General features: G+C 61.8%; 1 protein-coding gene across 1 annotated transcript; it reads right to left on the bottom strand.

Annotated features, from left to right (window-relative positions):
- Positions 1-3,365: 3,365 nt before the first annotated feature.
- On the bottom strand, positions 3,366-8,391 carry LOC132085708 (zinc finger protein 628-like). The gene is made up of 7 exons (XM_059491142.1): positions 8,242-8,391; positions 6,576-8,157; positions 6,025-6,152; positions 5,791-5,979; positions 5,521-5,745; positions 5,158-5,307; positions 3,366-4,734 (listed from the first exon to the last, which is right to left on the bottom strand). The coding sequence occupies exons 1-7, from the start codon at positions 8,389-8,391 to the stop codon at positions 4,246-4,248; spliced, it is 2,913 nt and encodes a 970-aa protein (XP_059347125.1). The 3' UTR covers positions 3,366-4,245.
- Positions 8,392-12,973: the final 4,582 nt, after the last annotated feature.

Here is a 12,973-nt window from a genome sequence, read left to right as displayed (position 1 = left end):
GCACTGGGACAGTGAACCTGGGTGTATGGAGCTGTGCTGGGGCCATGCTGGGCCATGCTGGAACCAAACTGGACCATATTGGGGCCATAGTGGGACGTACTGGGACCATATTGGGCCATACTGGTGCATACTGGGACTATCCTGGGACATTCTGGGGCCATACTGGGATGGACTGGGTCATACTGGAGCCATACTGGGAGGCAGCTGGGCCAAGCTGTGATCATGCTGGGACCATACTGGGCCATACTGGAGTTGTACTGGGGCCATACTGGGACCATACTGGGCCATACTGGTGTCCCCAAACCCTGTGCCAAGGACTGGGCCCAGTCCCAGTTCCTCCCAATTTATCCCAGTATATCCCAGTCCATCCCAGTATATCCCAGTATATCCCAGTCCATCCCAGTATATCCCAATCCCCTCCCAGTTCATCCCAGTTCCCCCCAGTTTATCCCAGTCCCTCCCAGTTCCCCGCTCTGTCCCTCCCGCCCCTCCCCCCCGCACCTGTCGCTGTCTCTGCCCCTCCCCGGTAATTAATCCCGGCCCTAATTAACCCCTGCAATTAACCCCTGCGGCAGCTCAACCCGCTCATTAATCATTCCCGGTAATTAATGCCGGCCCTAATTAACCCCTACGGCTCATTAATCATTCCTGGTAATTAATCCCCGCTCTAATTAACTGCTGTGGCAGCCCCGCTCATTAATCACACACAGTTATTAATAATCCCTGTCATTAATCATTCCAGTAATTAATCATCCTCGGTCATTAATCATCCTCGGTCATTAATCATCCTGGTCATTAATCATTCCGGGTAATTAATCATTCCAGTGATTAATAATTCAGGGTAATTAATCATTCGCTGGTAATCAATAATTCCCGGTAATTAATCACACCTGGTAATTAATAATTCATCCCAGTGCTCCCAGTTCAGCCCATCCCAGTTCATCCCAGTGCTCCCAGTTCATCCCAGTCCATCCCAGTTCAGCACTCCCAGTTAATCCCAGTACAGCCCAGTACTCCCAGTTTATCCCAGTGCTCCCAGTATTGCCCAGTTCATCCCAGTTCAGTGCTCCCAGTTCAGCGCTCCCAGTCCATCCCAGTTCAGCCCCGTCCATCCCAGTCCATCCCAGTCCATCCCAGTACAGCCCCGTCCATCCCAGTCCATCCCAGTCCATCCCAGTACAGCCCAGTCCGTTCCAGTCCGTCCCAGTTCCCCCCCCCCCCCCTCCGCACCACCGAGTCTCGGCTCATTAACAGCGCCCGTAATTAACGACAGCCGCTAATTAACCCCTGCTCTGCCGTCACGGACCATCCCCGGTCATTAATCATTCCCTGGTAATTAATCATTCCCTGGTAATTAATCATTGCTCCCGGTAATTAATCATTCCTCCTGGTCATTAATCACTCCCGGTAATCAATCCAGGGTCATTAATCATTCCTCCCGGCAATTAATCACTCCCGGTAATCAATCCCTGGTAATTAATCATTCCTCTCGGTAATTAATCATTCCCCACGGTCATTAATCACCCTCTGCAATCAATCCCGCTCATTAATCACCGTTAATTAGCGCAGGCACAGGTGGTTGTGGGGGGGAGGGGCGGCCCCGAATTCCTCCCGGGTCAGAGTGGGGAGAGAACGGAGCGACCAGCATAAACCAGTATGGACCAGTATAAACCAGTACGGACCAGTATAAACCAGTATGGACCAGCATAAACCAGTATGGACCAGTATAAACCAGTACGGACCAGTATAAACCAGTATGGACCAGCATAAACCAGTATGGACCAGTATAAACCAGTACGGACCAGCATAAACCAGTATGGACCAGTATAAACCAGTACGGACCAGTATAAACCAGTACGGACCAGTATAAACCAGTATGGAACCAGTATGGAGTGGTATAAACCAGTATGGACCAGTACAGGCCAGTATAAACCAGTATGGGCCAGTATAAACCAGTAGGGACCAGTACAGACCAGTATAAACCAGTATGGGCCAGTACAGACCAGTTCAGAGCTCCCAGTCCCCCCCGCTCCCCTCCCCCCCGGTTATTTCGGTCCCCCCGCACCTGTCCCTGGCCCTGCCCCTCCCCCACCGGGCCCCGCGCCAGCGCCCCTCCCCCACCCGGGGGGGCTGGGGAACTGGGAGGGACTGGGATAAACTGGGATAAACTGGGATAAACTGGGAGGGAATTGGGATAGACTGGGATAAACTGGGAGGGAATTGGGATAGACTGGGACAAACTGGGAGGTACTGGGAGGAGATTGGGGGAGACTGGGGGGAACTGGGAGGGACTGGGACAAACTGGGAGGGACTGGGAGGGACTGGGATAAACTGGGATAAACTGGGAGGGAATTGGGATAGACTGGGATAAACTGGGAGGGACTGGGAGGGACTGGGATAAACCTGGATAAACTGGGATAAACTGGGAGGTACTGGGAGGAGATTGGGGGAGACTGGGGGGAACTGGGAGTGACTGGGACAAACTGGGAGGGACTGGGATAAACTGGGGGGAGCTGGGAGTCATACTGGGGCCAAACTGGGCTATACTGGCGCTATACCAGAGCCAAACTGGATCCATACTGGGCTATACTGGAGTCACACTGGGACGGACTGGGCCATACTGGGATGGACTGGGAATCACTGGGGTCACTGGGGCCGTACTGGTCCCTATACTGGGCTATACTGGGACGGACTGGGCCATACTGGTCGCTAAACTGCCCCGCCCCCATTCCCAATAACCCCTTGGCCCTGCCCACTCCATTTGGCCCCTCCCATCTTTTGACTTTTTGGCCCCGCCCCCATTGCCCCATCCTGCCCCTTGGCTCCTCCCCTTCTTTTAGCCCCTCCCTCTTCTGGGCCCTGGCCCCGCCCCTTCTATTGGCCCTTCCCATCCATTGCCCATGGCCCCGCCCCCTCCCTTGGCCCCGCCCCTCCCGGAAGCACAAACTGCACGGTGGGTGGGGGAGGGGCGCCTTTATTGACATGGGGGGGGGGAGGGGAACACGGGAACGGCCTCACCTGGGCAGGTGAGCTCAGGTACCCCCAGGTACCCCCTGGCACCCCTCACCTGGGCAGGTGAGCTCAGGAACCCCCTGGCACCCCCTGGCACCCATCAGGTACCCCTCACCTGTGCCAGGTGTGCTCAGGTACCCCCTGGCACCCCCCTGGTACCCCCTGGCACCCCTCACCTGTGCCAGGTGTGCTCAGGTTCCTCTCAGGTGCCCCTCACCTGGGCAGGTGAGCTCAGGTACCACTGAGGTACCCCCTGGTACCCCTCACCTGTGCCAGGTGAGCTCAGGTACCCCTCAGGTACCCCCTGGCACCCCCATCACCTGCGGGCACAGGTGTGCACAGGGGCGGGGCACAGGGTCCCCCAGGCCAGGAGCACCTGTGGGGTTCCAGGTGGGCACTGGGCACCTCCAAGGTGAGTCCAGGTGGGCAGAGGGCACCTCTAACATGTCCAGGTGGGCACTGATGTGTCCAGGTGAGCACCGGGCACCTCTGCCATGCCCAGATGGACACTGGGCATCTCCAAGGTGTGCCCAGGTGAGCACTGGGAATGTCCATGGTCTCCAGGTGAGCGCTGGGCACCTCCAGGTGGGCACTGGGTACCAAGGTGTGCCCAGGTGGGCAATGAGCATCTCCAAGGTGTGTCCAGGTGAGCACTAGGCACTTTCTCGGTAGGTTCCAGGTGAGCACTGGGCACCTCCAGGTGGGCACTGGGCACCTGCTTGGTTTTCAGGTGAGCACTGGGCGCTTTCTCAGTGGGTTCCAGGTGGGCACTGGGCACCTCTGACATGCCCAGGAGGGCACTGAGCATCTCCAAGGTGTGTCCAGGTGGGCACAGGCCACCTGTGTGGTCTCCAGGTGGGCACAGGGCACCTGTGTGGTCTCCAGGTAGGCACTGGGCACTTTCTCAGTGGGTTCCAGATGGACACTGGGCACCTCCAAGGTGTGTCCAGGTGAGCACTGAGCATGTCCATGGTCTTCAGGTGAGCACTGGGCACCTCTGACATGCCCAGGTGGGCACTGGGCACCTCCAGGTGGGCACTGGGCACTTCTGACACACCCAGGTGAACACTGGGCACCTCCAAGGTGTCTCCAGGTGGGCAGAGGACACCTCTGATGTCTCCAGGTGGACACTGGTCATCTCCAAGCTGTGTCCAGGTGTGCACTGGGTACCTCTGACACACCCAGGTGGGCATCAAGCGTGTCCATGGTCTCCAGGTGGACATTGGCCACCTCCTAGGGGGGTTCCAGGTGCACCTCTGTGGGCTCCAGGTGGGCACCGGGCATCTTTGATGAGTCCAGGTGCGCACCAGGCACCTCCAGGTGGACGCTGGTCATTGCCAAGGTCTCCAGGTGGGCATTGGTCACCTCCTCGGTGGTCTCCAGGTGGACACAAGGCATATCCAGGTGGGCACTGGGTACCTCTGAGGTCTTCAGGTGGACATCGGTCACCTCTGACACGTCCAGGTGGGCACTGGGCACCTCCTCCATGGGCTCCAGGTGGACATCGGTCACCTCAGTGGTCTCCAGGTGAGCATTGGTCACCTCTGACACGTCCAGGTGGGCACTGGGCACCTCTGAGCTCTCCAGGTGGGCACTGGTCATCTCATTGGTCTCCAGGTGGGCACTGGGCACCTCTGACACGTCCAGCTGGACACTAGACAGTTCTGGGCTCTCCAGGTGGACATTGGTCACCTCTGAGGTGTCCAGGTGGACACTGGGCAGCTCTGACGTCTCCAGGTGGACATCAGTCACCTCTGGCATGTCCAGGTGGGCATGGGTCATCTCATTTGTCCCCAGGTGGACATCAGTCACTTCTGTGGTGTCCAGGTGGTCAGAGGGCACCTCCGACATGTCCAGGTGGGCACCGGGCAGTTCTGAGGTCTCCAGGTGGACATGGGTCACTTCCCTGGTGTCCAGGTGGGCATTGCTCACCTCTGTGGCTTCCAGGTGGGCACTGGGCAGCTCTGAGGTGTCCAGGTGGACACCGGGCACCTCCTCAGTGGTCCCCAGGTGGACATCGGTCACCTCAGTGGTCTCCAGGTAAGCATCGGTCACCTCTGAGGTCTCCAGGTGGACATTGGTCATCTCTGATGTGTCCAGGTGGGCATCAGCTGTGTCACTGGTTGCCAGGTGGGCATCGGTCACCTCTGAGGTCTCCAGGTGGACACTGGGCAATTCTGAGGTCTCCAGGTGGACAGTGGCCACCTCTGACATGTCCAGGTGGGCATCGCTCACCTCTGATGTGTCCAGGTGGACATTGGGCACCTCCATGGGTTCCAGGTGGGCACTGGTCATCTGGGTGGTCTCCAGGTGGACATCGGTCACCTCTGAGGTGTCCAGGTGGACATCGGTCATCTCGGTGGTCTCCAGGTGGGCACTGGGCAGCCGTGACATGTCCAGGTGGGCATCGGTCATCTCAGTGGGTTCCAGGTGGACATCGGTCACCTCTGAGGTCTCCAGGTGGGCACTGGCCACCTCCTCCATGGTCTCCAGGTGGACGTTGGTCACCTCTGAGATGTCCAGGTGGACACTGGGCAGCTCAGTGGCCTGGAGCTGCACACCTGTGCCACCTGCAAGTGGTGGCAACACCTGGAGCTGGACATTGGCCACCTCACCTGTCTGCAGCTGCACACCTGTGCCACCTGCGGGTGGTGGCAACACCTGGAGCTGCACGTTGGTGACACCTGAGGTCAGCGGCAGGGCCTGGAGCTGGACATTGGTCACCTCACCTGCCTGGAGCTGCACACCTGTGCCACCTGAGGGTGGTGCTGGCAACACCTGGAGCTGGACATTGGCCACCTCAGGTGGGGGTGGCAACACCTGGAGCTGCACGTTGGTCACCTCACCTGCCTGGAGCTGCACACCTGTGCCACCTGGGGGTGGTGGTGGCAACATCTGGAGCTGGACATTGGTCACCTCACCTGTGCAGAGCTGGACATTGGTGACCTCAGGTGGTGCTGGCAACACCTGGAGCTGCACACCTGAGCTACCTGCAGGTGGTGGTGGCAACACCTGGAGCTGGACGTTGGTCACCTCACCTGCCTGGAGCTGGACGTTGGTGACTTCTGAAGGCGCTGGGAGCACCTGGAGCTGCAGCCCTGCCACACCTGTCATACCTGCCACGCCTGCACCTGCCACACCTACACGTGTCACACCCGTCACACCCGTCACACCTGCCACCTCCCCACCATGAACCTGGACATTGGTGACCTCTGGGGCCACCGGCAGCACCTGGAGCTGGACACCTGTGACCCCTACATCTGTCACACCTGTCACACCTGTGACACCTACACCTGTCACACCTGTAAGCCCTGTGACACTTGTCACACCTACACCTGTCACACCTGGGACCCCTGTGACACCTACACCTGTCATACCTGTCACACCTGGACTTGTAATACCTGTCACACCTGCCACTCCTGCCACACCTGTCACACCTGTCACACCTGTCACACCTGCCACACCTACACCTGTCATACCTGCCACACCGGGACTTGTAACACCTGTCACCCCTGCCACACCTGGGACCCCTGTGACACCTGCTATACCTGCTACACCCACACCTGTCACACCTGTCACACCTGTCACTTCTGCCACACCTGTCACACCTGTCACCCCAGCCACCTGCACCCCCGCTGCCGCCCCCTCCCTGCCCGCCCCAGGTATGAGCAGGACGCTGTGCCAGGTGCGCTGCTCCCTGCCCACCTGCGCCAGGTGCGGCTGGGCGTGGCCGGGCGTGGCCGCCACCAGCAGCACCTTGTGGGGGGAGGAGCCACCAGGGCCAGGCAGCACCAGGTAAGCGCCAGCAGGTGATGGCACAGCTGTGGCACCGCCAGGTGCGGCGGCAGCGCCAGGTGCGCGTCGCGGGGCGGGGCCGTGCGTGCGCAGGTGTCTCTGCAGGTAGGCGGCCATGACGAAGGCCTTGGGGCAGGTGGGGCAGCGGAAGGGCCGCGCCGCCGAGTGCGTGCGCCGGTGCAGGTGCAGGTTGGACGAGTGCGTGAAGCTCTTCCCGCAGGTGGCGCAGGTGTACGGCCGCTCCCCCGTGTGCACCCGCAGGTGCTGCCGCAGGTTGGTGGCCTGGGCGAAGCCCTTGCCGCAGGTGTCGCAGGTGTGCGGGCGCTCACCTGTGTGGGTGTGGCGGTGGCGCCGCAGGCTGGAGGAGTTCTTGAAGGCCTTGGGGCAGGTGGGGCAGCGGTAGGGCCGCTCACCTGAGTGCTGCCGCAGGTGGTACTGGTAGTGCGACGCCCACTTGAAGGTGAGGCCGCACTGGGCGCACCTGAAGGCGCGCAGCCCCGTGTGCACGCGCAGGTGAGTCTGCAGCAGCGAGGAGCGCTTGAAGCTCTTCCCACAGGTGGCGCAGGTGTAGGGGCGCTCACCTGTGTGGTCGCGCAGGTGGTAGCGCAGCCCCGAAGAGCCCTTGAAGGTCTTGCCGCACTCGCCGCACCTGTACGGCCGCTCGGGCGGGGCCGGCGCCTCGGCCTCACCTGGCGCGGGTGGGGCTCGGGGCCGCTCGTGCCCGGGCAGGTGCCGCGCCAGCCCCGCCCCGTTCTTGAAGCTCTTGCCGCAGGTGAGGCAGCGGTGGGGCGGGGCCGGGGGCGTGGCCGGTGTCACCGTCACCTCCTGCTCGGCACAGGTGAGCCCCAGCGGCCTCCAGAGCGGCTCAGGTGAGGCGGCGCCGGGCGGGGCGGGGCCCTGCGGGTGCCTCTGCGGACAGGTGCGCGAGGCCAAGGGCGTGGCGCAGGTGGGGCACTGCGGGGCGGGGCCGTGCGTGCGCCGGTGCAGGTGAAGGTTGGACGAGTGCGTGAAGCTCTTGCCGCAGGTGGCGCAGGTGTACGGCCGCTCCCCCGTGTGCACCCGCAGGTGCTGCCGCAGGTTGGTGGCCTGGGCGAAGCCCTTGCCGCAGGTGTCGCAGGTGTGCGGGCGCTCACCTGTGTGGGTGTGGCGGTGGCGCCGCAGGCTGGAGGAGTTCTTGAAGGCCTTGGGGCAGGTGGGGCAGCGGTAGGGCCGCTCACCTGAGTGCTGCCGCAGGTGGTACTGGTAGTGCGACGCCCACTTGAAGGTGAGGCCGCACTGGGCGCACCTGAAGGCGCGCAGCCCCGTGTGCACGCGCAGGTGAGTCTGCAGCAGCGAGGAGCGCTTGAAGCTCTTCCCACAGGTGGCGCAGGTGTAGGGGCGCTCACCTGTGTGGCCCCGCAGGTGGTAGAGGAGGGCGGAGGAGCCCTTGAAGGCCTTGGGGCACTCGGAGCACTTGTAGGGGCGCTCACCTGTGTGGCTGCGCAGGTGATGCGCCAGGCGCGAGGACCAGCGGAAGGATTTGCCGCACTCCCGGCAGGTGAAGGGGTGCTCAGGGGCACCTGCGGGGGGCGCCGCGCCCGCCATGGCCGCACCTGGGGGGACATGGCTGCAGGTGAGAGGCTAAACCTGGGACAGGTGAGAGAACAAACCTGGGACAGGTGAGTGCACAGAGCTGGGACAGGTGAGAGAACAAACCTGACACAGGTGAGAGCCCAAATCTGAGACAGGTGAGAGCCTGCACCTGGGACAGGTGAGATCACAAACCTGGGAGTGGTGAGAGCACAGAGCTGACACAGGTGAGAGCACAGACCTGGGGCAGGGACAGGTGAGAGCCCACACCTGACACAGCTGAGAGCCCAAACATGGACCATGGGGGACAGGTGAGAGCCTGCACCTGACACAGGGGACCCGACAGATGGGGAGAGGTGAGAGTCCAGATCTGAGACAGGTGAGACACCAGACCCAATGTACAGACAGGTGAGAGCCCAGACATCAAACACAGGGACAGGTGAGAGCCCAGCCATGGAACACGAGGGACAGGTGAGAGCCTGCACCTCACACAGGTGAGAGCCCAGCCATGGAACATGGGGGACAGGTCAGAGCCCAGACCTGAAACACAGACACAGGTGAGAGCCCAGACCTGGGACAGGTGAGAGCCCAGACATGGAACATGGGGGGCAGGTGAGAGTACAGATGGGAAACACAGGGACGGGTGAGACCCCAGTCCCAGCACAGGTGAGACCCCAGACCCAGTACAGCTGGGCAGGTAAAACCTTGGACATGAGACACAGACACAGGTGAGACCCTAAATCTGACCCAGGGGAACAGGTATGACCAATGCCCCATCCCCGGTGTGCAGGTGAGACCCCAGCCCTACCCCAGGTGTGCAGGTGGGACCCCAAAGTCGATCCGGAGGGCGTGGCCAGATCGCACTAGGCCACGCCCCTTTCTATAGGCCTCGCCCCCCTCATGGCCCTCAGGCCCCGCCCCTTTCCCCTCAGCCCCTGCAGGCCCCGCCTCCTCCAGGCCCGCCCCGCGCAGGCGCCGCCGCCGCGGCCCCGCCGCTTCCTCCTCCTCCTCCTCCTCTTCTTCCTCCCTCCGCTCACCTGCGGGGCTCACGGTGGCTCCGCCGGGGCCGGAGCCGGGCCAGGACTGGGTTAGAACCGCGTTAGAACCGGGCCAGAACCGGGCCCGGCGCTGCCGCCGCCGCCGCGCAACGCCCGGGCCTCGCCGCCTCACGAGGCCACGCCCCCTCCGCCTCATGAGGCCACGCCCCCTCCGCCTTCCCGCCTTCCCCGCCGCCAATCGGACAGCACCTCATTGGGCCAGGCCACGCCCCTCCTTTCCCTCCCGGAAGCGCGCGCGGTGCACGCTGGGTAATGTAGTCCCCAACCGAGCCTGGTCTAGCGGCTCTTTCTGGGCTGTGTTGGGCTGTACTGGGTTGTACTGGATTGCACTGGTCTGTACTGGGTTTTGCTGGTTTCTACTGGTTTGTGCTGGTCTATACTGGTCTCTACTGGTCCATACTGGTTTGCATTAGTTTATACTGGTTTGTACTGGGTTGTACTGGTCTTGACTGGTTTGTTCTGGTATGTACTGGTTGGTTAGTTTATACTGGTATATACTGGTCTGTACTGGTTTTTACAGGCCCATACGGGTTTATACCGGTCCACACTGATTTTGTACTGGTTTCTACTGTTCTGTACTGGTCCATACTGGTTTATACTGGCTATACTGGTCTGTACTGGTTTTTACTGGTCCATACTGGTTTATACTGGGTTTTATTGAGTTTTTACTGTCACGTCACTGACGTCACGGTGCAGGGTGTGACATCATGGTGGTGGGTGTGACATCACGGTTCTGGGTGTGGCATCTTGGTGCTGGGTCTGACGTCACCATGGTGAAGGCTCTGGGTGATGTCACAAGGGTCATTGACTCCTGGCGTGGGTCGGGGTTGGGTCAGACAGAGGGGACACCAGGGGGTCATGGGGTCATCAAGGGGTCATTGCTGGGGTCACCTGTACAGTGTGGACAACAGGGAGAGACACAGTGACACTGGTCACCATGGGTCACTGTGGGTCACCACAGGTCACCGTGGAGTGACACAGAGTGTCACTGGGGGTCACCAAGGGTCACCACAGGTCGATTTGGGTCATCATGGGTGGACAGGGGTCAACAAGTCAATGTGAGTTACATGGATGGAGATGGGCCATGAGGGGTCACCATGGGTCACCATGGATGGACACAGACTGTCATGGGCCAAGAGTGGGTCACCATGGATGGAGATGGGCCATGAGGAGTCAACGTGGGTCACCACGGATCAACAGGGGTCAACAAGCCAGTTATGGGTGACTGTGGATGGGCATGGACCATCATGGACCAAGAGGAGTCAACGCGGGCCAACATGGATGGAGATGGGCCACCGTGGGCCAAGAGGAGTCAATGTGGATCCTCATGGATCAACAGGGGTCAACGAGTCAACGTGGGTCACCACGGATGGAGATGGATGGACATGGACCAGGAGGAGACAGTGTGGCTCAGCATGGATGGACACAGACGTCATGGGCCAAGAGGAGACAAAGTGGGCTGACCTGGATCAAGATGGACCATGAGGAGTCAATGTGGGTCACCATGGATCAACAGGGGTCAACATGCATAACCATGGATGGACACGGGATCAACTGTTCAATGTTGGTGACCATGGAATGGAGATGGACGGAGATGGGCCAAGAGGAGTCAATGTGGGTCACCATGGATGGACACAGACCATCCTGAGACAAGAGGAGTCAATGTGGGCCAACACGGGGTCAACAAGTCAATGTGGGTCACCATGAATGGAGATGGACCGTCATGGACCAAGAGGAGTCACCGTGGGTCACCATGGATGGACAGGGGTCCACAGGAGTCACCGTGGGTCACCATGGATGGACGGGGGTCAATGAGTCACCGTGGGTCACCAAGGGTGGACACTGACCACCATGGGGTCCCTGTGGGGGTGTGTGGGGGGTCCAGCTCCGTGGGGGTCCCGTGGGGGTCTCTGGGGACATTGAGGCCCCTTTGGGGTCATTGTGGGGACATTGAGGGGATCCCTTCGGGGGCGTTGTCATCTGTGGGGACCATGGGGAAATTGGGGTCCCCATGGGGGTCCCTTTGGGGACATTGGGGTTCCCATGGGGATCCCTGTGGGGCCTGCGGGGACATTGGGCACATTGGAGACATTGGGTCCTGATGGGATCCCTGTGGGGACAGCGGGGGGTCCCTTTAGGGACATCGGGGTCCCTTTGGTGACATTGGGGTCCCGCTGTGTCTCCATCCGGCCCCGCCGCACCCCGGCTCCGCCAGGGGGCGCGCCCGCCTCTCTCCCGTCTCTATGGCGGCCACGGGGCCACTCTGGGCCCCTCTCTATGATCCACTTCCGGTCGCCTCCGGCGGAAGTGACGTCGGCGAGCGGCGGCGGCGGGAGCCGAGCGAGGTGTGGGGGAGGGGCCGGGGGGTCCCGGGGGGAGGGTTTGGGGTGGGGGAGGGGCGGGGTGGGGCCGGGGGGGTCCCGAGGGGTCCCGGGGGGGGCGGGGGAACGGGCCCGGGGGGTTCCGGCTGAGCTCGCGGACACCGCGCTGTTCCTCGCGGTGATGTCATCGGCGCGCCCTGACGTCACACGGGCTGTTCCCGGGCACCGGTGACGTCACGCGGGGTGTCCCCAGCTTCCGCCGGTGTCCCCATCAGTGTCCCCAGGCTCTGATGACGTCACACGGGGGGGTGTCCCCAGCCCCGGTGACGTCACCAGCCCCGTGTCTCTGTCCCCAGGTCCCGCCGGCCTCGCCGCTGTCCCCAGCGCTGTCCCCGTGCGTGTCCCCGGCACCGCCAGCCCCGCGTCCCTCTGTGCCCTCTGTGCCCTCTGTCCCTGCCGTCCCCAGTCCCGCCTGTCACTGCCATCTCTGTGTCCCAGTGTCCCCTCTATCCTCCCAGTGTCCCCTCTGTCCCCACCATCCCCGTGTGTCCCCTGAGTCCCCAGTGTCCTCGTATCCCTCTATCCCCCGTGTCCCCTGAGTTCCCAGTGTCCCATCTATCCGCTCTGTCCCCGTGTCCCCTCTGTCTTCTGTCCCTGAGTCCCCAGCGTCCCCTCTGTCCCCTCTATCCCAGTGTCCCCGTGTCTCTAGTGTCACCTCTGTCCCCAGTGTCCCCTCTACCCCTGTGTCCCCACCATCCCCTCTATCCCTGTCCCCCCAGTGCCCCCTTTGTCCCCCTGTCCCCCCATTGTCCCCCATTGTCCCCCTGTGTCCCCTCTATCCCCACCATCCCTGTGTCCCCTCTAGCCCCTGTTCCCCCTGAGTCCCCAGTGTCCCCTTGGTGTCCCTGTGCGCCCTCTGTCCCCATTGTCTCCCTGTCCCCCAGTGTCCCCCAGTGCCTCCCATTGTCCCCCATTGCCCTCCATTGTGCCCCAGTGCCCCCCCCATTGTCCCCCAGTGTCCCCCCCCATTGTCCCCCTCTCTCCCCATTGTCCCCCATTGTCCCCTGTGCCCCATTGTCCTCCTAACCCCGCCATCGCCCCCATCCTCACCATCCCCCAGTGCCCCTCTATCCCTGTCCCCCCACTGTCCCCAGTGCCCCCCATTGTCCCCAGTGCCCCCCAGTGCCCTCCATTGTCCCCCTGTCCCCCCATTGTCCC

Source organism: Ammospiza nelsoni, chromosome 32, assembly GCF_027579445.1.
Source record: "Ammospiza nelsoni isolate bAmmNel1 chromosome 32, bAmmNel1.pri, whole genome shotgun sequence".
NCBI lineage: Eukaryota > Metazoa > Chordata > Aves > Passeriformes > Passerellidae > Ammospiza > Ammospiza nelsoni.
This window is presented reverse-complemented; position numbering and strand designations above follow the sequence as displayed.